Raw genomic sequence first — 25,654 nt, forward strand, 5'->3', positions numbered from 1 at the left:
CAGGTAGCAAAACAACACGTACGTAGAAAGACCCCTTTTACCCGTGTGCCGATTTAGTTTACCATTTCCCTGTCACTTTATTTCTCCAATGCGGTAAGAACATGCCCGTTAGAAACCCGCCCACGAAACGGCTGAAATGGAGCTGAAACAATCTTTTGTCATGGAAAATATGCAGCTTACTGATATTTCGAATGGTCTTCCTGTAATTAAGTTCCCCTGGAGGAGTTTTAGTTAGCAGCAGTGAAATTACTACCAGCTTCCTAATACACAGCACATGCCGTACTTTCACACAGCAAGTGGACTCGGACTTGGCAGAGACGTGCTCTATATATGTGAAGCGTGTGTGTGTGTGTGTGTGTGTGTGTGTGTTTAAGCGTATGTCTCAACTTTACTAAATTCCATCGGAAGCATCTCTATCAACATCTATGAGAAGAACACGTGAACAGTGTCTGTACATGAACTGAAACTGTATGTTGAAATACCAGGCAAAAGGAAGGTGATTATTTTAAATACTCCTTCTTTTCTAATAAAAGTATTCATTCAATGTGTTATAAGATTTCATTATGAAAATGGAATGTCATAATCAAAGACAGTTTAGACTGTCCAAACTATGCTCACACTGGTCTGTACATTGGTTAACAAATAAGGTTTATCCACCTACACGTAGCCTTTGAAAGTCAGACAGCAGAATCTGTACAGCTACTCACAAAGCAGTGTATATTGACTCGAGTGTATCCTTTTCAGAAACAAACATGCAGATAGAAAAGAAATGGAATCTGGTGAGCATTAGGCTAAAAAACTTGGAAAAGCAGAATATTCACATTAGAAAAAAAGCTAGCCACTTTCATTAAAGACTTCCTTCTCATGACCTTTCACCTCTGATAATGACTTCATCTGGTAAACATTTTTTGCAGCGTTAAGTGTTGCGTGTTTTAACTTGGGTGTTTTACAGAATATATCTGTTCTTAAAAGGAAGACAGGCTATGGTAAACACACACACACACACACACACACACACAAACGAACATGTGAACACACACTCTACAAGTTATTGAAACATAAACAATGGACGGTACAGATTTCAGTTCTTCTCGTTATTCTTCTGGATGGAGATTTGATCGAGGCGGCTGACACTGGAGTTATCTGATTCAGATAAATATCCCAAAATTCTGTGTCAAACAATGTTTTCACTCAAAGTGATGTCATCATGCTGAGACCAAAACTGGTAAACAAAATTACACAAGCTGTGGCAAAGCCATGAAGCGGGACCGTTTGAAATCCCAATTACAGCAACATGCTTTCGGGTCACAAAGAACAAAAGTTTGCCTCGCATGTGTAACCAATTCCTAAGATATTTTTGTGTCTGTTCAACACGATGCTGGTTGTATGGGTTGAAAGCAATCTACTAATCAGAAAACGAGAAACACTGGTAACAACGATAAGAGACCCTCTGAGTGCTCACAACAGTGCCACACACACTCTTGACTGAACGCAAAATTAGTACAGCTGTGTTTAAAGGTGTGTTCTCATAATTCAACTCCTAATTTTCTTATCATACAAGGATGAATCGTGTATTTTTACGGTTCAGAATACAAAAGGAAACGTGTGTGTTGTATATACACCTAGTCAATACCGCTATACTGTTACTTCTAAAATTAAACATTGCTTTAAAACTAACAATCGAAATTATATAGTGGAGGTATATACTGTGGCTGAAATTGTGTGGGGAATGCATAAAATGAATAATAAAATCAAACAAAGATGAACCGGGCTTGAGCAAGGCTGAAATTCGCCTCCCCTCAAACACTGGCTGCATGCGAACAAAATACACATATCAAACTTGGGTAGCCTGAACATTCTTCTTGGTGGATGGCACAAATGTAAATAATACCTCGCTACTTGACACAGTTTTAAGCCATTTCCAGCCCAGCTCCCATTTACATGCTACTAAAGGCAGGCTTAGGAAGGGCAATTAAATTGTCAGAATTAACAAATTTGTTTTTAACAAGAGCGTAGCCAGGAGTGCAGTCGTGAGGCGGGTATTGATCGCCAGAACAGAGACATTAGTCTTCAGGTATTTACTCTGCCACCTCTGGTCCACAGACCTTCATCCAGGGCCAATCAATCTCCACAAAAGATGGCTCTTTCCAGCCATAAATACATAACTAGCCTCAGAACAAGCGCCACCTCGCTCTGGGCTTTTTACAGTAAATTGCTCTGAACTTCTTGGCTGGCAATGAACGATCGTGATTGTATCGGTGCACGTCTTTAAAAACAGGAGCACATTTGCACGTTTTCAAAGACATCCTCACCTCAAGGTATCATTGTATTTTAGCTACGGGCAAAATATTCACCCAGAACATGTATAACCAAGGGTCATTATTTCAGCACTCTTACTGCAAAACCTGTTTATTTGCACAATCAAGATTGCGTGTTCTGTTTTTGGTAAGTGTCCAAAACCAACGCACCTCAATCGTGTGGCTTGAAGACGGTGAATCGGCAGTAGCCTGAAATAACTTTAAATAGGGACTCTGCTGCGCTTAATTGTTTTTCTTTTTTTTTCTCTCAGAGTCAAAGTTTCCGTTTTCTATGCTCTTCAGAGTGAAAATAATTACAGCCAGATCTGACCTTTCCGCTCCGTTTCCTAATCCAAGCCCACTCTCATCATCAGCCCAGAAATCCTAACCTGAGCGCAGGTCAGACGACGCGGCAGAAATTTACATCACAAAAACAACATGAGATTTTAATTAAAGAGAAGCAGGATAACATATTCCCCTTCCAGTGCGGAGGGAAAGCTCTTGCTTCCTTGATTTGAACACCCCGTCGAGCGTATTTAAAAGACGGATCGCTGAGCCAGAACGTTCGGCCATCTCTGTGGAGGGAGCAGAGCCCAATCTAATATTCAAACAAAACACTGGATCTTTGACAGACTTCAAATTGATTATCAATTATGCTAAGGCAAAAAAAAACCACAGGGAAGAGGTTTCAGGGCAAATATTCCATCAGTGGGGGGATTTGCGGGTTAAGCCTTTCAATTACCGGTGTTCAATTAAGTCTGCAGCATTTTCATGAGAGTGTCCAAGAAAGGCATGCAACAGCACAGGTACGTTTGGTGCACAAAGGCACTGCAGCACACCGTAGCTGTTGTACGTGCACTGGAAACAAAGGCGATGTCTATGGCCACAAGCATCCTCCTACAGCTGCACATTACAGCCATTAGGGCGGCCACCGGTCTCTAAGGATCCTGGGATTTGGTACAGTTATTGCTTTTAGACCACATTCTTATTGACTTCTGTCACAGCGGTCATTTATCTTGAGGACCAATGTCACATTTGGAGTGTTATCTGGTGACATATTGTAGTCGTTTTCTCCCAGAAATGGCCCTTTCTGCGGGGAGTGCAAAAGGTTAAGCTGGTAAACTGCAGCCCAAATGCTGCTGATTGCAAACGCAGCGGGCGCGGCGATGACCGAATACGAGTTTAGCAGAAACAAAGGATTTCGCCTGCTCTGGCTGACCCGCTCCTCTGCGTTTTTAAAGAAACAAATTAAGCGCGGAGTGAAGGACACGTTTTTCACACAGCGCCTCGGTGAGCAACGCGAGTCGCCGTCTTGCATATGCGCCGTACATGTGGTGCAACCGTTACAGCACCTGACTGTGTACCTGAGAGATCCAGGCCCCAACCCTGAGGGACAACAGCCGTTACTGTACCCTTATTCGACTTAGGCGGCTCAAGTGCAAGTCCAGCTGTACAGAGGAGTTCCAGGACCTAAAAACAGAGAGACGTCGCGCTTGGCTGAGAGAGACCGATTGGTGTTATTATTTCGTCATTTGGAGAAACAAACCAGCGTAGGGGCATGATCAATCGAAGGAGATCTCAGTGCTGTGATGGCTTAATCAATGCTCCTGATTATTCCACTGCCACTTTCATTTACTCGGAATTAAATGAGTATCGACAGCACCCTTTTCAATGGCCTGGAAACACATCCTTGTATCCTCAAGCAAGTTTTTTTTCTTTTGCCGCAGAGCAAAAGTGGAATGCTGTATTAAACTGATTTACTGCTGTTATATTATGTATTGATTTTGTTTTTCTGTGGGCGATTGTTTAATAAAGGTCAGAGGGTGGTTTTGGTTGGATGTGTGAAACAAACATGTTGTTTCACACACTGAATACTGGTATGGTTTCCTTCTGCAACAGTTCATACATCTGAAATATTCCGCATAAGTGCTTTCGTGAGGCTCAGTGATAAAAGTGTGATGTTATATCCAGCACGCAGTTGAAGCGATAATATGAACAGCGATCCTTTACAATTTTGTCACAGTTCAGTTCATAAAGCACAATGCTCATGGTCTCTCTGGTGTACCATCTTATAAGGCTGAGAGACGTAGGGACTTGTTATTCAGTTTTAAAGCTAAAAGACTAATAAATGCTTATGTTAAGAAAAGCCAGGCTCTTCTTGTCAATATCATGAACTGTATCGGGTGGTTGAGAAAATGCTCAATGCACTCGTAAAAAGTAAATGCAATTACAGGTGCGTGTGTACAGTACCATGAGGGTCATGAAACACAGAGAATGGTTTGCTAGCAATAACAGTAAGCTCGCTAGGAGGCCGTAGCTCCCGAATGCTGACAGGAAAACAATCTTTGTTGACAAACTGTGCCAGTGCATAGTTACAATAGATGTGGCAAGTGGAAACAAAATTCCAATTGTAGAAATACTATAAATTCAGCTACAGTTAGCTACAGTTAGCTGTAGTGTAGTGTGTAAGTACAAATATACTGACATACATACATATAAGCATGAATACTGTGCATACATAGATGGGCATGATGACACTATACAAGAAATTAACTGCTGCAATACTCAGGAGTGAATCAGGCTGCTGATTGTGTTGGTGGCACTTTAATCAGCACACAATGAAGATCTACAGATCACTGAGGAAATTAATCGACATGTTTCACTGTGTACTATGCAGAGATGATGGAAGAACAATTCAAGCCTGCAAATTGTATTTTAAAGATTAACATTTAAAAGATTTAGCACACAAATAGAAAAATAAAAAGTTAAAAATATTAGTTCATTTAGTGCACGCTTAGTAAATGACCACAGAGATACCTCAAGCACATTCAGAGAAAATACTGCACTACAGACAGGCTGTCGGAGCACTGCAAGCAGGATCCTCAGTAAAAGCAATCACACACACACAGCTACAATGTTTGCCATGGGGAAGAGTGAGCAAAGCAGTGGCTAAACAGCTTCAGATTGATGTCTGGCACTCTCCCATCTATGACAAAGAACACCCACCTGTTCGGCACAGTCATCCTTCCTGTATTAAAAGGTGTCAGAGCCAGGAAGCCGGGTAAAGCCTACGACCTAAGGATTCTCTGCTTCAGATTCTGGGTTTGTTCAGACACACTTCATATTCATATCCACCACTCTCCATTTTGCTCCTTATTGCAGATCTGTGCATGCTGACTATTGCATTAGACCTGGGTTAAAACGCCTCTGCTTGTTACTACAGCTTACTATTCAGCCTGTTGTCCTGGTGATTGTGCACGAGGCAGTTTTGCGCAACCCAGCCGAAGACGTGCAGTAGTTAACCGTGCAGGGACGTGATGTTGATGTGAACTTTATACACGATTTTTTTCATTTCGCTATTAATCCACACAGGATTAAGGTTCCTGTCAGAAATTATGTCTACTTACAGTTTGATGGGGGTTATATGAATCTCTTCATTATAGATCTCTTGCAGACTTTGCAAAGACAGTATTTGACCAGAAAGGATGTTTTCGAAGGATTACCATTCAATGGTTAAACACCTAAGATACAATCTGACCCAGAACCTAGCGGCTAGCCTGTGTCCAATCAGAAATTTTAACTCATTAAAGCACTTCAATTGATTGTTAATAACAACAAATGCACACACACACACACACCCACACACTCAAGCAAGCCTAGCATTTTACTTACCAACACCTCTCAGCACTGAAATGCCAGGAAAAAAAGAACAAAACAACAAAAGGATTTCTCAGCAAATTTCACAACTAAATAAAACGCTCTAATAAGGTGTAAGCAGACATCCCTGCGTAACCCAGACGGCCCTGAGCGTGTAGCCTTGATTAATGCAGGCCTGTTATAATCTCAGCTGTGTGAACTCTTTAAATAAGGGGCTCCTTTTCTTTTCTTTTTTTTTTTTTTTTTACTGTGTCTCGAAGCATAATAAAAATTTTACGGCAACTGCAGCTCTAATTTTTACTGCCGTGTACCTGCTGCACCGCAGCATGCTTCTGAGGGTGGGGTGGGGTGGGGGGGGGGCTGTGGGAGGGGGGCGGGGGGACTGACCGTTTTCCGCCGCCGCTTTGAGCGTGGCCTCCGAGTGCGAGGATCCGAAGGGGTTGCGCACGAAGCGGCGCCGCCGCCGCAGGTCGTCCTCCCAGTAGTCCAGGCGCCAGAACTCGCGGGGTCGGCTGCAATGAAACAGGGCCGGCACACATGTTAGCCATTAGCAGCCAGCGTGGTGGCGGCGCGCGGGCCGCGGGATAAAGCCCTCCTTGTCCGTGGCCCTCTCTCTCTCTCTTTCTCTCTTCCGCCCTCGTGCGCACGCGACCCCCAAACTCAGGCGCGTCCTTGAAAATAACAATTTCACCTTCCCGCCCCCTGCCCCGCCACCCCCCTCCCCAGTCTGAGGAACCCCCCCCTCTCCCCTGTTCCTGGGAAGGTGGAGTGAGCAGGAATACATCACTGAGGAACGGGCCGGCGACAGGGCGATCAGTTTCCACCTGGTGCGGTGCCGGCGTCCGCTCCGAAATCCCGGCTCGCTCCTGCCGCGACGGCGCGGGCGCTACCGGAGCAGGGAGAGGCCATAAGCGACGCGGGGCGGCATCACCAATATTCATCAATGTCCAGGCCTTTCCCTCATTTTTCTCGCCCCCTCCCAATTCGCGGCTTCCCTCGCGCCAGGCCACTAAATCATCCCGGCACGTCGCGGGACCCACCAAGTGTTAACTTTTAATGAAGAGCGCCACGCGCTGACGTGCAGGCAATAATAAAATATTACTCTATTTAGACGTGAGGGAATTTAATTAAAATAATCTTTTAAAATATTCATGACGCCCAGCCCCTGAGGCGGAACGCAACACGGGGAAATACATTTGGGCCATAACTTTCCGCGCTTTACCCCGCTCGCTGGCGGGAGAGGGAAAGAGCAGGAGGAAATGCTGCATCCTTTCTTTAAAAAAAAAAAAAAAGGAGGAAAGTAATGAACCTTAAATGCATTATTCCTCATATTATGCCCAAGAGGTCTGTTGCCTGGTTACAGCTAACTCATGAATGGTCAACAGCTCCCTTTGCCTTTGACCTCTCTTCAGTCAAGATACATCTTTACTATCGAGCCTGGCCTGTAAAGTACACATTTACTGGCCTGGGAAATGCTCATGCTGTTATGTACTGTACACACCCTCTGCATCACTTGCTTGTCCTTCACTTGGTGTACACTACATGGTTATACAGAGGCTCTCGTGCCCTCTCTGCACTGACTAACAATAGCAATATGACATTAAATCCTATAAGTCAATTTCACTTTATTGAACCAAGAAGTTTTATGGTACAACAGGACCTGAACACCTCATATGTGTAAATCACTGCGGCTCCATGTATAGCATACAAGCGGCTCCTGTGTTCACATATTTCACAGAGCATCAAAAGCAAGAAACTCAGAAACTGTTGATGACGACCAAACACATCTAGTTAGGGATTTTAAGAGAGTAGAAATAAAGTATATTCTGGTTGCAGATTTGTAAAGACAATAATTTATGCAAAAAAAAAAAAACAATATATTGAAGGATGTTTGTTAAGAGCTCTTGAGAAGACAGAGCAATGATCTGCGGAAAGCAGATATGCTGAGAAGGAAAACACCACCTGCCCGACCTGGGTTAAGTCTAACTATAACAATGTGTCCTGAAATCTGAATGAGGACTCCAGACCAGCATTACCTATTACCAATATAATCTATCACTGCTATTTTATTGATTGCTGAACAAATGTTTTAACCTGTGTTGAACACATCATTTTCATTTCAATTTAATAAGACCACTTTATTTAATGTGTTATTCAGAAAACGAAGGACAAACAGTTCATGCAGCTGAACTGAATTCCAGCTCTTTGCTCTTTGCCAAAGTCTACACACAACACACTGGACACGGCAGGATTTATCAGCTGGAGACTCCTAGAAGGGGAAGGGGCGTTACGGCAACACGGCAAAAACGCACGAGGCAGAGCGAAACCCTGAAGACGTGTAACCCGAGGATAATCAAACCCATGAATTAAGACGACCGCTCAGAGCAGCGCTTTCGGCGCTGGAGACGCACCAGAGTGTGTCACTCCTTCCACTCCGTATTCCAGAGAGCTGATTTACAGCCTACGCATAGGGGACCGGGGGTAATGACGAAACGTGCCATCTTTATAGAGGCTACATTTTGCGAGGCGCGAGCCGTGTTGTGCATGCAACAGTCAACATTATTAGAACAATATTTCAGAGCTGCAGCGTTCAATGTTTCACGGGAGGGGGGGGGGGCTGACATACTGCATCTCCGAAACACACAGCTGGGACTGCTGAATTACTGAGAATCAACACTGTGGAAGGATTCGTGCACTCATGACCCAAGAACATGTATGTATGCCTACTGTCGATACACACTAACACACCATAAATGTACGAACTATACCATAAATATACCAAATACACCATAAATATAACATTAAAAGGTGAAATATCTCAATAAAAGATTAAATATCTCCAAAGATGAATGTTTGGGTAAGGCACCTTTTAATAAGCACATACAAACAGGAGAAATAACAGCTTGGCTAGGAATTCTCCTTTTGCTGAGAACTTCCTGTGATATTAGCTGATGTTAGCTGGTGGCTGTTTGATTCACTAAATGTCGTATCCCCTCCACGGCCTCGAGTCGGTGCAGAAACCAACTTTCCGCCAGTTACAAAGGCCGCAACGTGTTTTCCTGCGATAGCCTCGACCGCAGACGGCCACTTCATCATCGCGGCTTCCTTCATTCATCTATTAAAATTAATATCGAATGTCTGCCAGGGTGCGGCAGTGAATCACAGCCCCCCCCAGCCCCCCCGCGCCCCCGCCCACCCGTCTTTGGGGAGCGGTACAAAAAAAAGGTTCAATTCATCAGCAGGGCCAGACGTCAGCGGGAGTAATTAGTCCTGGAGCAGGGTATATTCTTTGTAGCTTATTTCAGCGCACGCTACAAATATATGACAATGGCGGCCTAATCAAAGCTGAGGAAATGCACTCCACTCGCACGCCATCAATCCCCCCCCCCACAAAACTCTGGGCGCTGAGTGTATTTTTCTAAAGACAATGAATTATTAATTTCTCATCCATCCCCCCAGCATCTTGGTGGAATTACACAGTGCCATTCTTCATGATTCGACAATTAAAACTACAAAGGCCACCAAGCAGGCGTGCTTACGAACCACTTGTGCAATTAGTAATTAGTTCACTCACAAGAAACGTCTGCGAACCAGACTAATTTGGCTTGGGCACTGTGGGTAATCTTTCCATGTGACTCACAAGAGTTCTTCTAAGAGGTGGGATTCCACCAAGCCTGTTATTTGTAAAACATATTTGCAGGGCTGGAAGGAAAAAGAAAACAAAGACCTCAGTGGTACTAAAACATAATGATACCTTTTTTCGCTGGCCTTTATGTGGGCACATTAGGGGTTTTAATAGTAAATGCCTGCATATTCCCCAATGTCTAGTGCAGACAAAATCAGTATCTGAGGACAGGATGTGACATAACCAGTTAAGTGTTTGTTAATGATGCTGGGAACTATAATCAGTAAAGAAATGACAATGCTCAAAAGGCCAACAATGTAAAAAAAAAACTTCACTTCAAACCTCAGAAGCACCAGTGTATTTTTTCTATACAGTAACATCTTTTCCTGTACTGCCTGGGTATGACAGCAGCGTACAGGAGGAAAAAAAGGCTTCATTTGTGTACACGTTCTCAGAGAATGCTGGCTCCCCGCTGCTGATTAATGGGGTGCTGGGGGGTGAAGGGAGTCACAGTGAAATGAAGATGCTCCTTCAGGCCACGACCGGCCAACACAATGGCATTTACACGTGTGGACGGGTTTGCAGCCTCTCCGGCTTCATACAGAAATCACCTCAACAGCATCAATAATGCACAGGAGCTGTAAAACGGCCGACCCTTCAGGCCCCTGAGCCAGCACAGAAGCGGTTGGGTTTGCGCCTTAAGCCTGATCAGAATTGGGTAAAACAGGGCCACAGGTGAAAGCGTGCTCTACAAAAATGATTTCTGTGGACAAACAACAAAGACGTGAAGCACAGAATTGGATTTACAATGTGGGTTATCCGTGTTTACGTGGTGTATCATCAAAAACGCCTGCTGTCTTCCTACATTTTAATTCCAGATTTCAATGAGACGTTCTGCAGCAGACTTGCATCAGCTGTGTTGTTGTTCGCCTTCCCAAAACAGACTCTACGGCTCACACTGTTATAATGTGAATCGATGAAGAAGGAATAACGTAACACAAGAGAAATATTCATGGAATTCAATACTAAAAATAAGCACACACATATTGAATAATGGGTTTCAGTTTTTAACACTCAGTGCAACCCAGGAGCGGAAAAGGAAATGGATGTTTCAACCTTTTATGAGCAACTCTTGTGCACTCTCTCAATCTCCTTGAGCCAAACACAACACACTAAAAGGACGTTAATAGATTCCCCGCGCTGGCAAAGAAACTTTGATAGCGCTCTTATTTCAATGTCTGACTCGTTCTTCGCTTGCTGACAAAGACAAACGATTGCCATCCATCAAGATCCAATCAGACACACGGAGACACGCCGCAAATGTGTCTCTGTTTACCAGCATTAAATGCTATTTGTGTAGCCTCCGGATTATTTTTTACATTGGTCTGTAAAAGATCAGCTTCCAGACAGGTCATTCAATCCCACGCTGAAATTAATTCCGTGAATAAAGATAGTTTCTAACCCCCGATAATGTGCACGTTATACAGATGACATTGCTACCCGGGTTCATTTTTGACTGGAGATTATATAAATGATACTATATGACCTTTATCATTACAAACAGGACATGCAAAACATGCATTATTGCATACATCACTCGCATGTGAGGCATTCTGCAAAGGACAAACCGTCATTTATAACACCCCAGCAGGATTAATTCAGCTGCAGCCAATGATATCAGGTATGTAGAGATATTTCTCCGTTTGCTTTTTTCATTAATGCCGGCGATTGGCACCCCTCAAATCGCTTAAATGTCGCCATTACCACAGAGATGGTTTTTAGATTTGCATAAACCATGTGTTTATAAAAATGGAGTAAATAAATTGGAAATTTTTCATTTAACAGTGGCTTCGCGGTGCCTCTTTTGTCAAGTTGTGGCAGCGATCGACCTCACGGTACCCCTACCTTAAATTAAAATGAGCCAGCCCCAAATGTCTCAGTACCGCGGGAATAAAAATGAGACTGCATGATTAAGCACGCTCAAGTGCAATCCTACACACGCGCATTACAGAATATCACTCACAACGGCGGACAGTTTGTATTCGGAAATGGATCAGAATGTGTTCATTTGAGGTGCATAAAACGGAATACTAATGCCATTTAAATATTTTAATACAGATAACTTTTGGAACATAATTTCAGAGGCTATTTTGCTTCTTCGCAATGACACGCAGCGTCAAGGTTAAGCTAACGAAGAACAGGGGAAACGCAACCTATCACAGGACCACTACTTTCGGGTTCAACGTGCTTCTAAAAAAAATGTTTAAAGGCATGCAAAACTGCATGAATTGTTTTTTTTTATTATTTTCCATTTACTTCAGAAAATCTGCATGTTATTCTGCTATTTGCACTAACACTACTCCGCTTAAAGGAATTAAATGTAAGGAAACCACAGCTGCTAAATTCAAATGAATACAAACAGCATTAAACAGAAACACAAACACAGTTTCTGGCCTTTCAATCGCTGCCCTCCAAAAGAACCTGAGCAAGGAATTAATGTGGAGATTTGTAAATAAAGCCAGAAGTCTCTCAAATGATTATTTCTGTGTTTTCAAAGTAAAATATGGTTCATGGGTCAGGAGCTGTATTATGTTTTTTTTTTTTTTTGCAAAAAAATGTTTTGAAAATCCACAACATGTGTGGCAGTTGTTTTCCATCCATTACATTTCTTTATAGACACTGAAGCAAAGCTTGCACCGCAAATCAGAGTCACAGCAGACTGAGGAGAACTGAAACCAGCTTAATGCTCTGCTTCAAAACCTGTGTGTGTGTGTGTGTGTGTGTGTGTGTGTGTGTGTGTATGCGTGGGTGCGTGCGCGCGTGTGTGTGTGTGTGTGTGTGTGTGTGTGTGTGTGTGTGTATGCGTGGGTGCGTGCGCGCATGTGTGTGTGTGTGTGGGTGCGTGCGCGTGTGTGTGTTTGTGTGTGTGTGTACGTGCGCGTACAGCTTGATGTAATCACCCATTGACTGCTCTGCTCAGCTCTGACCATGGACAGAAACAGACAACTGCTTTCCATGGCCTGCATGAAGACACTACACAGATTTCTACAGAGCAGTGTGTTGGTTTCAGCAACACAAATACCAGTTCCCAGAGCATGTGTTTCTTTTCAGTCAAATTGCTCTTGATTGTCCATGTATGCATGTAATGTGAGCAAGGTTACACTGCTGCCAAACAATGGCAATGCATTTGATCCTATTCTTGGGGAAACTGCATGAAATTTTCAAAGAATTTCATGGGCTGTCAAAACAATGCAAAAGCAACTCTTGCTTATGCTAATACTATAGAAATATAATTAAATAGTGGCCACTAATCTCCGGTCTGTATAACTACTCCACAGACATTCTACATCTCCATTCAACAACCATAACTTACCAGCATACATTTTAGTGAAACAAAAAAAAATATTTTTACGTGTAATTTGTAATTGTTTTTAAGCTAACATTACAATACCTGTTTTAGCTAAACGTCTTTGATATTCAATCAACTGATCACTCATTACTGTCTCTGCTGGGCATTTAGCAACAATGTACAGACTTCTTTAGCATCTAGCATCAGTACTTTAATGACTCGATTATATAAAGTCCCTAACAGACAAATATAAAATATCAAAAGCAAAAACATTCTCAACAATTGCTACAGCACCAACATCCTCACTCCACAGCAACAACACTCTCAGCAACATCAACAGCAGCAACGGTAACAACATCCTCAACAACACTAATGTCCTCACCAATAGCAAAAACATTCTCAACAACACCGATATCTTCAACAACAGCAACAATATTAACAATGTTATATTGGATTGTGACTGGATAACAGAAACTTTATTATGTTCTTTAACTTGTATCATTTAATTCAAATGTTAACTCTAAACGATGATTGGCATTCTGAATCTTCAACTGGGGTATATGCAGAATTCATCTTTTAATGAAATGGAATTTATTAAATGTATCAACATGCTGTGCATTTACACAACATGGCTTGACGATACACTACAAAAGCTGTTAATATGTCACTGTCCAGGAGGCAGAGAATATGTTAGCACTATATAAACGTCATAACATTATTGTAACATTGTTATAACCTCATCTAATATCTCATCTTGTCAAGCTTAAATGCTGATGGCGGTAATAAAAAAAGCTTTAGGCATCAAGGTGAAAATTTTATAGAAAATGAAACAGATGTTCAACTTGTGTTAGAGGTACAAAAATACATTCAAGTAGAATCTGAATTCTCATTTGCCCCACAGTACTGCTTCAACATAATTTAGCTCAACTCTTTTTTTTTTTTACCAACTCTGTATTACAGGATATAATCATCAGCATAACACCAATTTCACTTACTATGTGCATTAAACTGGGTGTAGAGGATAGCTGCAAAGTTGTTATATATACTGTTGTGTATTCCCCAGAGACAACAGATTACAATTATAAACAGACGGCCTACCTAAGCAGGTGCAGATAACAATTACATTATATGATATATTCAAATAACCCGCACTGTGTAACTTGCAACGGAACGTTTCCAGACCATAATGTTACACAGTGCTGCGCAGTGCAGGTTAACAAATTTCATCCAGTGACGGTTCGTCCAGCAGCATCGAACTGGTGCATTTCTGCTGCATGCTGACTGATTGCCCAGAGAGCGAAGAGAGGAAGAAGGCCGCGATGCGTAAGTGTGTATAATCCGGCGGAGTCGGGGTGGGGAAGGCACACTCCAGCCACGCTCACGCCACTTAATCACGGATAATCCCTTTACGCGTGATGCGGAGAAGAACGAAGGGGAGGCGTGAAACCGCATCTCCGTATTAGCGGCGAGGCCGGGGGGACCGGGGGCCTTCCTGAGAGAGAGAGAGAGAGAGAGAGAGAGAGAGAGAGAGAGAGAGAGAGAGAGAGAGAGAGAGAGAGCCGCCGTCTCCGCGCGCTGCCTAGCCGCGCCGCTAAAATGAAAAATGCAGATGGAGTCCTAATTACCGGCGGCTTAGTATAATGCACCCTCCAATTATCCGCAATTAAAGTCGGTGTAAATTTCACGACAAAGGCTCTGAAAATTACAGGCTAATCACGCGCGGCTCAGACGAGCTGAGCAAGATGAACAGGGCTGTGCCTTCTCGTCCGTTACAGTGCAAACCGAGCCTGTTTATTACCTTTACACCTGTGAGACCTTCCACCACACAGACCTGCACACCCTCAACACACAGAAAAAGGAACACTTCATTGTATCTGTATTGTGCTGTGCTGTATGCTAGACAATGATAATACAAGGTTCAGTCTTCCAAACCGACAGATTTCTTGCGGTTTTAACATCTTGTCAGCATTTATTGAGCTGATTGCTGGGTAATGAAGGCACCCTGTTTAACAGTACTGCATGATGTTGTCATCATTGGGGCAATCTAATATGTAGCTAACCTCTCTCGTCAGAGATGTTAAGAAGTGAGCACAATCAGAGCATTGCATAAAAAAGAAAGCATTCCAGAAAAATCCACCTGAAACTTCTCATTAACCGGAACAACTAAATGTAGACAGTCTTACTACCAAGCCACAGTTGATCACATTAAAGGTTTATTCCACAAACATGGCAAATCACGTCTACAAAAAATAAATGCTGTTTTGAAAGAAAAAAAAAAAATTCCTTCCATTTCCTATGACTGTTGCTAATGGCATTTTCAATTTTGACTCCTAAAGGTCAGGTAATGGAGTGAAAAATGAAGGCAATCGATGACTTGCAGGTGTTCAGTGATGTCACAATGTAAATGGTGCGTTTTCCTTGATGATGGCAAACGCACAAACTGTAAGTACAGAAGAAAATGGAGGAGGGGAATGGAAGGGGAGAGATGAGGGGGAGGCCCGTCTGCCTGATTAACTTGCTAATGGACCGGGAGGGGGGCTCCTACCACCCCCTCGCACCCCACCCAGGGAGTCCCACCACTCCTCTCTGCCTCGCTCCTGTGACTCAGTATATGAGCATGACACGCTTGTCCAGACCCCCCGTCACATATTCATGAGGCTGACACACCTCTCCTCTACTTAATGTATTCATTAACCAGCCCTCCTGACAACTGCTTACAATGTCAGTGACTAGCGCTAACACAGAGAGAGCCTCCTTTTACACAACACAATCATTTAAAACCTGTGCTCAAACCTACACAGCGGTGCTACGCTCACGGGAATTTAATAGCGGCACAGCACGAGAACGTCCTTCAACATGGTAACCAGCGTGGACGTTTTGACAATCTTTGAACATATGGGAAAACAGTTTGTGTTTCTACATGAGTAGGTACTGCACTCACAGCTTCTAGCTCATCTGTGGTTGTACATAAAATGGTATGAGCTAGGGCCTGAATGATTTTTTTGTACAAGGCCAACCACAGTGACACTACCAGAGACCTGGGCGAAATCATGAGGTGGCCTTTCACAGCAAGCCATCACTGAGGAGGCCAGATCCATGTGTCAGTAAGTTTTTCTTTATCTGCTTATTATTTGATCTGCTTATCTGGAAAAACTGTTTTGAGTCATATGAAGGACAACTACACAAGCCGGGGGGGGGGGGGGGGGTTTCCTCATAGTTGGAGTTCCTGATCCTTGATTTAAGCCATTAACAAATGAAGGGCTTGGATGGCAAGTTCTGGTGAACCGTACTGGTGTTTCTTTGAAAAATAAAAATTCCTTCACCAGAAACCTCAGGTCCTTGAAAGCTGTCCAACAATCTGTAATGTGTTGTATCTCCTTTTACCTGCTTATTTTGCGGTGGAGAGTAAGGAACTGACATGATTTGTACCACTGTCAGAGAGCAACAAACTACTGTACGTCTGGGTATATATCACTGCGATACAGACTGCAAAAGAGCGGGGTCATACATAGCCTTTGATAAAGGCTAACGGAATTGAACCGCGATAAGAACACCCATGTGTTCCAGACTGCCAGTTGGCAGCACATGGTTTGAGAGGAAATAAGAGGGGGGAAAAAAAAGAAGAGGCTTCCAGAAAAGGCTGCATTCATCCTGCACTGAATGGGATGCTGTATTTTATGTGTCGTTTTTTTTGCTTTCACAGCAGAGGAAAGCACTGTTCTTTAGAGATAAAAGGAATTTTTGGTATATGGTGAAAGTGCTGAAACGAATGATCCACTGGGCCGGCCTGTAATTACAGAGGCCCAGAGAGTAACAATCTATCACATGAGAGGGTGTGACACCATGCTTAGGGGTTAGTCAAAGGAGATAGCCTTTGACTAACTACTCGACTCCGACAATCAATACTCTCCAGATATTGAATCCACAGAAAAAAGGAAAGACACCCTTAAAAACTTCCAAAAGGGTTCTTCATTCAGATATCGATCAGGGCCTGATCGTGACCTTGCTTTGCCAAGGCCATATACTTTCTTAAAGGAATATGAAGCTCATAAATCTGTGGGCTGCAACATAAAACAGGCTGGATGCTCTGCAGTGTAATGAGTCTTCGCTGGGCAGGCTGCTTTCACACTCCACAGCAGAGATTCCATTACAGGGCGCCGATCGCTGCACTGATGGGTCTGCAGCACAGTGGATCTGGCAAGGCCTGATAGAGGCTGGTGTCTCAGAGCCTTCATAAGACAAACCCTGATCACCTCCACTTTCACTGTTAGAGCTGATGTGCAAGGGCAACTCATGTAGCTTATATTGGGCTACAATTATCAATTTATACAGCATGAAATTAATCAATTTATATTATCAAAGCAGTTGAGGTTAAGTATCTCCCTCAAGGGTATGGTTGCTGTGGCCCACCCCGGACCTGAACCTGCAACCATCATGTTACAAAGCCCAACAAGACATAACCATGAACCATGTGCAACGGAGAGCTGACATAATGTACCACATAACACATTAATGAAGATTTATAAATCTATAAAATTAATCATTATATTATATAATATTATGCCATTCAATTTTACTATTAATTTACAATTACAATATTAATTACAATTACAATATTATTATTGCAAATGGAGCAGAGATAATATTATTTGCCTCTTGTGCCTGAATGCTCTGTTGAAAAGGGTCCTTAAGTGAGGATATGCGGCAATGTAAATTAGGGAACCATATGGAAGGCTTCAGGAAGACCTCAGCTGGTCAGGGGTCTTTAATATGTCCCACTCTGTCTGTGTGCTGGTATTCCTTCCAGTCTCAGCCTCTGCCCTGTTTATACAGTCAGAGGTAAATGTTTTCATGAAAGGATATTTTAATGAAATTCTCAAACCCCCCCCGTATTGTATGGAAGCACATGTGCCTTAACCTTTACATAAATCATTAAAGGCCCTAATGTCATTTTTTCATGCTCTCCCTCAAGATGTGGTACCATTGCTTCCCACGTCACCCTTTGTTTAAGAAACGCTGCAAAAGATGAGCGCCATCGAGATTTTTCTCAAATTGTTTAAAACGCGGTACTTGAGATTCCTCTGTTGTTGACAAGGTCATTTACAAAGATAATCTGGGCCTAAATATAAATGCTGGAAATGGAAGCATCTTTCCAGGCCGGCCCGGGGGTTTACTTCAAGTGTTTATGATGAATTTCAACGGACAGATAGCGCGACTCTTCATGAAATTCAACTCTTTTTTTCCCCCCAGCTAATTGATTTTTGAATACTCCAGACCTGAGAAGAGAGAAACAGCGATTAATTCACTCCAGGGGCAAAACCGAGGTCCGGATGTGACCCTAAGCAGAGCCTTAGAGCTGGCGGATGTCCCGGCTCTGTTTAGCCCGGGAACACAATGCAATACGTCTGCGTGTTTGCAGATAGTTTTGAAGTGTTTAGAAGCAAACCGAACCGTTAATGCTCTGGTACCGTTATAAATTAGCGGCTCTGACTGAGGAAGCGGGCTCTGATTTAGAACCCCTGCGACAGCGCGTAATTTCTCCCCGCATTCCAACCATTGTGTTTACTGTCAGGTTGAACTGTTGAGAATAAAAGTTCCCGTGACAATAGCATATGTAAAACAACAGGACTAGAGAATGGTCAGCTGCTATGAGTGAGGTTCGGGTGCCGGATTTAGGGCTTAAAATGGCAAAATATAATTGCGAGCTTTCATGCTGCTCCTGGGAGAAAGAGACTAAACGCTTAAGCATGTGTGCAACTGCGCCGCTATTATTTATTTATTTGCTCGGTATTATTTTGTTTATTTATCTTTTGCTTGGGAAGCAGGAATGCTTGCACGTCAAATCCCTTCTTTGTTTATGGACCAAAAATAAGGCCAACATATCAATGTGTGGTTTTAATAACCTCAATGTGAGCAAAAAATAAAGCATTTTTTTTACAGTCTGCATTTCCTCTACCAAAAAAAAGGGTTTAGTTATCCCAAACAGATACAGAGGGCTGCGGGTGAAGCTATTGCAGGTGATGAGGTTTTTGGTTCCTTCCTTCGCCTGAGATCTCCTGTGCAGACCCCACTTGACTGTGCGGTTACTGTATACTTCCAAACCGGTTACAGAAAGGAACTGAAAGACCTAGAGGAAGGTGATTAACTTTATTGCCCCTAATGCAGGCATAGTGCACAGAGCAGCATGCAGTGGATTAGGAGGCCTTTTAAACGTGGGTCTGATGTTTACTCTGCCAGTAATCCTCGGTACAGGACACTGATCCTTAGATAACACAGGGGCCGAGTTATAGCGGATCAGACACACGGGCACTTTAAGCTGTTACAAATGTTAAACAGCCAATGATCAAGAATATATAAACTGTTACAAATGTTACACAGTCAGCGAGCAAGAGGAGCTGAACTGTAAACTCCCCTAGCGTTAATGGGAATATGGCTGCAACCGTTTGTCACTGATCGTAGTTCTTAAACTATGAGTCCCCAGGAACAGCCAGAGCTGCATTCATGGCCAGGTGTTAGACGTTTGAGCATACTGCCATGGGAATGCTCTTCTGTGCATTTCCTTAATTACATGCAAATCGGTAACAGTATGTTTTCACGCAAAGGGTTACCCTCTCCGACGGCAAATGTAACATGGATCAGAGAGACTCCTTGTGTGGCCTTTCTGAGTGACGGGATCTGCAGTTCCATAGCACATCATGTAAGGTTAAACAGTTATGTATAAATGGCCACGCACACGTTCTCCCGATTTAAACTGATAATCTAGACTGTTGGTCACCGTGTGAAAATCAGAATGTTAAAAGCATATACTTGTATATAGTAGGAATTATGGAAGCAGGAAGCTGTGGTAGTCACTTCCTTGGTGTGAAATGTGGGACTCTGTTCAAACTACATGCAAGGTTGGAACTTTTAAGTGCAGGTTGTGTTTCTGCACTTTTTTGCACAGACGTTTGCAATAATTTCACTATCTGCTAATCATCACAATAAACTTTAGTTGTGGCTTTAGAACTATGTGCAAAGCACTTTGTGATTAGACTGAATCAGGCTGAGGCTAAAAGAAGCCATCTTCCCTTGCAAATGATCCCTGCCCATTTTATTTCAAGGCGTTATTTCATTCACACATCTCAAGTACATAGAACCTCAGTTGGACTCGATGAAATGGATTTTAAATTCATTCATTCATTCATTTTATAGTGTATACTAAGCTGTGTCAAAACTGTGACAAAGCTCTGTCTCTGTGACCTACATCCATTATTTGAGGAGGGGAGAGTGAGAAAATACCACTGTTCTACAAGAGCTGGGTGGGTTGAGGGCGGGCTGTCTTTGAACAGCTCTTGCATTAATAAACAGTGTGAGTGCACACAATTAACTCGAGGAGTGATGTATTGCCGAGACCAATTCTCACACAATGGGGGGTTATTAACACATATTTCTTCATTGATCATAACTGAAATTACAGCGGAGGGTGTATGCAGAGAGCTAGAAGTGGGGTAAGTAAGGCTGTTTAGTCCCATCCACCACTTCCTAAGAAATCAATGGAGCTAGAATAGATTGCTTCAGAAGGGGAGGCCCTGGCTCTGGGCATCTTCACAAGCGCGCTGTCCTCATTAGCTGGGGAAAATATTTAATTTTTACTATTATTATTTTATATTATCATAGTATTTTTTTTGGGGGGAGTTCTCTGTGGCAATGAAGAGGGATGTAATGTGGTTGATTTACTCCATGTAATACTGAAATTAAAAATCCACATGTATACTGATAAAAATATAAAGTCTAAGCAAACAATTAAATAATCTCCATGCTACCCATGTCTGCATGATAATGATTCTAAAATAACCCAGTTACCAAAACAACCCTGTCTTTATCTAAACCATACTCCTATAATATGAAAAGAAATGCTAATGCATTTGTGTGGGTAGTAGCATTATGAAAAGGAATCTATGCCTCTGTGCTGAACATTAAACCCGACTCTATTTGGTCTCTGGCCGCTTGGTCATTAAATGACATAGCACAAGATAAAATAGTGATGCTAATATTGATAGTTTGTCCATTACAGGTCAGCTAGCTGTCCAGGGGAACAGTTACAAAGCTGTTAGTTTCCATTTCACAAGGCCGATCAATAGGAAGGCATACTGTTTCAATTTTGCCCGCATTGATTTTTTTTTTCTTTTATAACACCACAACCTGAAAGCATTCGTCTTTCTGAAAGAAGGGGGGATTTGATTTACTGAAGAAAAATTGGAGAGCGCATCACAAAGATTTTTCCCGGCGGTCTCGTGTCACCCCAAAAAGATGGATGCCCCTCTGGCGGCCGGGAAGCCTCTAGCCTCAGGGCATCCATTAGAGTGCACAGGAGCTGCCGAAAATGAGCTTGGCCGGGTGGGGGTGGGGGTGAGGGGTGGAGGGGGCGGGGGGGTTGGGTTCCAGGGGCAAAGAGCATTCTTAAAAGCACAGGCCTCCACCGCCATATGGCCTGGCCACAGTGATACCAATACCTTCTCCCCAACCGCAGTAAATGCACCTTGTTTGTTTGTACCCCTCACCGATTTGCATGGCCGACGCCCCGCTTTCCGCCTGCACGGAGCAGGTGCCACCTCCTTTAATACCGCAAGCGAGTCTCCATGGTACATTAGCCAGCCTATTAGAATACAATGAAGAGGGATACGAGGAGGAGGGGGGTGGGCGCGTCCTCGGAGACCGCAATCCCGCCAGAGACGCTCCATCATCTCCTCCTCATCCTTTTCCCCGGCCACTTTCGCCAGGTGTCATCTACATGAGAGATGATTTGTCTTCTGACCCAAATAAACACAACACCGGCTCATCGGGCTCCTCAGAGCACCGGGGAAAGGAGGGGGGAAAAAAAAAAAAAAAAAAACAGATTACCGCTGCCACTCGCCTCATTTGCACAGGGCCTTGCTTATGCCTTTACTCCCTTTTTTTATCAGAGCGCTCCAGTTTTCACCTGAGCCTCCAGACGGTCTGACAGTAACGTATGGAGGAACAGGTAGCCGCGTCTGTCCCTCCCTCCCCTCCGTGCCCGTCACGGCGCGTTTGAAATGAGGCAATGACAGACAAGGACGTCGCGTTCCCGGACCGTAGTCACGGGGACATTTCCTTTGTTTGCTGTTGAGAAATCCCAGGGACTCTCGGCAATCTAACCATGAGAATGTGGGGGGGGGCTGAAGGGAGAAAAAAAAAAAAAAAATCACCAAATGCCGGAACTCTCCGGAGGCCAAAGCCAGTGTAAGCTGGATATTAAGACACAAATTGCATTCAGGCAGGTCACAGGATGTCAAAAGATATTAGAAACCGGCTGTGAGGAAACAACAATACCCATCAGCTTCTAAGAGAATAATATTTTCAGTTTCATCTTTTTATTGAGCAGAAACTTTAGGGAATACTTCTGTGAGATGCTACAAGGGCTTACCATATCATTCATGTTCACAGAAGGTCACAGTCATTGCAGCGGAGCCTTCCCCAGTCACAGGTTTATGTCCCCTTTTGTAATATAATGATATAGTGTGTATTGGTGTTTATGTATACACAGATGTGTGTATGGCATTAGTGGGGCGAGTGTGCGGGGTATACCAAGTGCACGCTATAATGCCTGTGTGTGTGATGTACATGTGTATGTGGCATGCATACTCATGCTGTCTTGGGTTTGTGTGTTATGCACTCTCTCTCTCTCTCTGTCTCTCTCTCTCTCTCTCTCTCTCCCTCTCTCTCCCTCCCTCTCTCTCTCCCTCTCTGTCTCCCTCTCTGTCTCTCCCTCTCTCCTTCTCTGTCTCTCTCTCTGTCCCTTTCCCTCTCCCTCCCTCTCTCTCTGTCTCTCTGCCTCTCTCTCTCTCTCTCTCTCTCTCTCTCCCGCTCTCCCTGTCTCCCCCTCTCTCCCTCGTTTGCTCCTCTCTACCAGGACCAGATGTTTCCTAACGCCACACGCTGGGGCTCCATTGCTGAACGCAGCACCTGACCTTCTCGGTAATTGACAAAAAATATTGATGTAACGGCGCGGCTCTGATTGTGATTTATTAAAAGTGCCGGCGATCCCATGCTGTCTGCCGGCGTCGGGAGCTCGCCCATCGCCCAGCGTCAGGGAAGCCATCAATATCAAAAACCTAAATCAATTACATTAATGGGGAGGAATCGGGGAGTTTTAGAACAGAAGCTCAATGGCAAATTACACAGCCTGTCCCTGCCGCGTATGGAGACAGACACAACAATAAGATCGACTCCGCCATAAAGCGTGCGCGCACACAGGGCCGTCTCGGGAGTCCACTCAACACGGCAAGCGGGAGGCCTCTTAAAGTGGAGCGTGGTGAGCACACGTGATACTTACACAAACGCCTTTAACTCTGCATAACCTGGATCAGCGATGAGTCAGTGGAGGCAACTGTAACCTGCCCGCTAATCTGTTGGTGTTATTACTCATGAGGTTCTCACCTTCGGGTACCAACAGGGAGAGGCAGATATCGATCCATCTTCGTTTCCTTAAACTGAATTTGCACTTTTTCAGGGAACTAGTTGCGCTCTCGCCTTAGTAACAGGCAAGGTGTGGCTACTCTGCTGGGTTAGGATCGCTCCACACGTGGGGAGCTCACGCAGAGGGGGCGGAGGATCTCACCTGAGGGCGGAGCTGCCCCAGGCGCCGTGCTTGTCCGTCAGGATGTTGATGATCTTCTGGATGAGCTGGGTGGCCGTCACGTGGTCCCTGTACTTGGCGGCTCGGATCAGGTGATCGCACATCTTCTCCTCGTCGCGCTTCTCAGCCGCGTACTGGGCGCATTGGGACTGCAGGAAACACATCGGTGTCCTTTAGTTAACTGCACAAACCTGAATTAACCGCTTAATCCCGAATTAACCGTTTATCCTGAATTAACCACATAATCCTAAATTAACCATTTATACAGAATGAAACGCTTAATCCTGAATTAACCACTTATCCTGAAATAACTGCGTAATCCTGAATTACCCACTTAATGTTGAATTAACTTCTCAACCCCAAGTTAACCACTTAGTCCTGAGTTAACCACTTAACCCAGAGTTAACTACTTAATTCCGAATGAACCTCTTAATCCTTTATTTTTTTAATCCTGAGTTGAACACTTAATCCTGAATGAACCGCTCGATTTTGAATTGATGATTTAATTCTGAGTGAACCGTTTTATCCTGAATTAAGCACTTAACCTAATATTATCCCACTGAATCACAAACACATAACACACATTTGATTCTGCACACCATACACCCTCTCCATTCTCTATGCTGTTAATGGCATTACCGTGTTAAGAGGTATCCTGGTTAGGCAGGCTTGTGAACATCACAATTCTAAGCAATTACAATATTACAGTAAATACATAAAAAAACAGACGGTCTCTGAATGCCTCATTTTTTGCAATTCATTCATTCTAACTGAGCTGTTCTCAGGTTTCCATTTCCCAGGACACATTTTGAGCATGACATAGTTCCAAATACATACAGATAGCTACAGTTCCTGGGAAAAAAAGGAACATACACATTACACTATTTTACATAAGGCCCACCTTCAAAGGGCAGACCTCTGAAATGAGGCAGATGGCACTGCACTGCATTCAGACTGAAACCTTGGCACATTCATGTAACTGGGCATCCAAAGGGTTTGCTTCCATGTGCACAAACAAGGAGACTGAGCTGAAATTAATGTAACTGCATGGTCAGCGCTGCCCTCCCATCACAGTGATTAATAACACTGGACATCTGTCTGCTCCAGCCTCAGGCTTAACAGGAGAAATCCCACAATGCACAGGGTGAACATTTCTCACTGTCTGAATACGTAATTAGATACGTTTGTGAACTTGGTAAAGCAACGGCATCTTTGTCCATACGACTTCATGAAATGGCAGCAAGAAATTTTAACTATTTTTTGTTGTTGTCAGGGCTCATGAACTCAAATCAAACAACCAGCCTGTTGCATGAACGGGAAGCACGCTACTGTAGAATCTGACCGAAGTCCAGCATATTTTCCACCTCGCAGCTAAAGCATGGAAACACATAAAGAGAATTATGACAGACATTAAGTTTTGCGGTTTTCTGAGTAACGCACGCTGTTAAAACACACAGATATCCACAGAATTAAATTACGGTGCAATAAAAAGTCATTTCACTGGTAGTGTACAATATTTTACGATGTAGGAGAGACAACTGTGTCAGTAACCAGAGACTTCATGTCACGTAATGTTGTGCCCAGTTCTGTTCCTCGTGTATAGTGAACAAGCCCGAGACTCATCCCCAGGACAAGAGGCCATGCACTGCCATTTAGCGTGGATGTATGGCCCACCAATGAGACCTGCTCCACAAAGTTAGCCGTGCGCACGCTAAAGTGCTTTATAATGGATCCTCCTTTCCAATTTGAGACGCGACTGCTCACATCCGACAGAAAATCAATAGGTATAAATGGCATTAGGGCGCTGCCATTTCCTAATTATGAATCTCTGTCTCTTCGCACGGAGCTGAAGTCGAGCTCGGCCATGAAAGCATGACAAAACATTGTGGGGATATTCCAGCCGACTCTCTAAACGTGAACTGCTTTAACAGGGTTCAACGGCTGGGAGGGCCCGGTCTGAGTGGATGGCTGTTACCATTAATCCCCATCTGGAAGGCATGGTGTGGCTAGCGGTCGAGACAGGACCTAAAAGCACAGGCTGGAATGAAGAAGGATCACCCCAGGGTGAGGCACTGATGGGCGGCCGCGAC

The 25,654-nt window shown here is 43.7% G+C and overlaps 1 protein-coding gene across 1 annotated transcript in view; it reads right to left on the bottom strand.

Moving 5' to 3' along the window:
- LOC118793402 (lipopolysaccharide-responsive and beige-like anchor protein) overlaps positions 1–25,654 on the bottom strand; it is a 210,665-nt gene that overhangs the window by 89,596 nt on the left and 95,415 nt on the right. The window contains exons 37-38 of the mRNA XM_036551568.1: positions 23,547–23,713; positions 6,342–6,466 (exon numbers count right to left, since the gene is read on the bottom strand). Of these exons, the coding sequence (XP_036407461.1) occupies positions 6,342–6,466; positions 23,547–23,713 (292 nt within the window). The remainder of the gene's footprint in view (positions 1–6,341; positions 6,467–23,546; positions 23,714–25,654) is intronic.

The sequence above is a fragment of the Megalops cyprinoides genome, chromosome 18 (genome assembly GCF_013368585.1).
Source record: "Megalops cyprinoides isolate fMegCyp1 chromosome 18, fMegCyp1.pri, whole genome shotgun sequence".
Classification (NCBI taxonomy): domain Eukaryota; kingdom Metazoa; phylum Chordata; class Actinopteri; order Elopiformes; family Megalopidae; genus Megalops; species Megalops cyprinoides.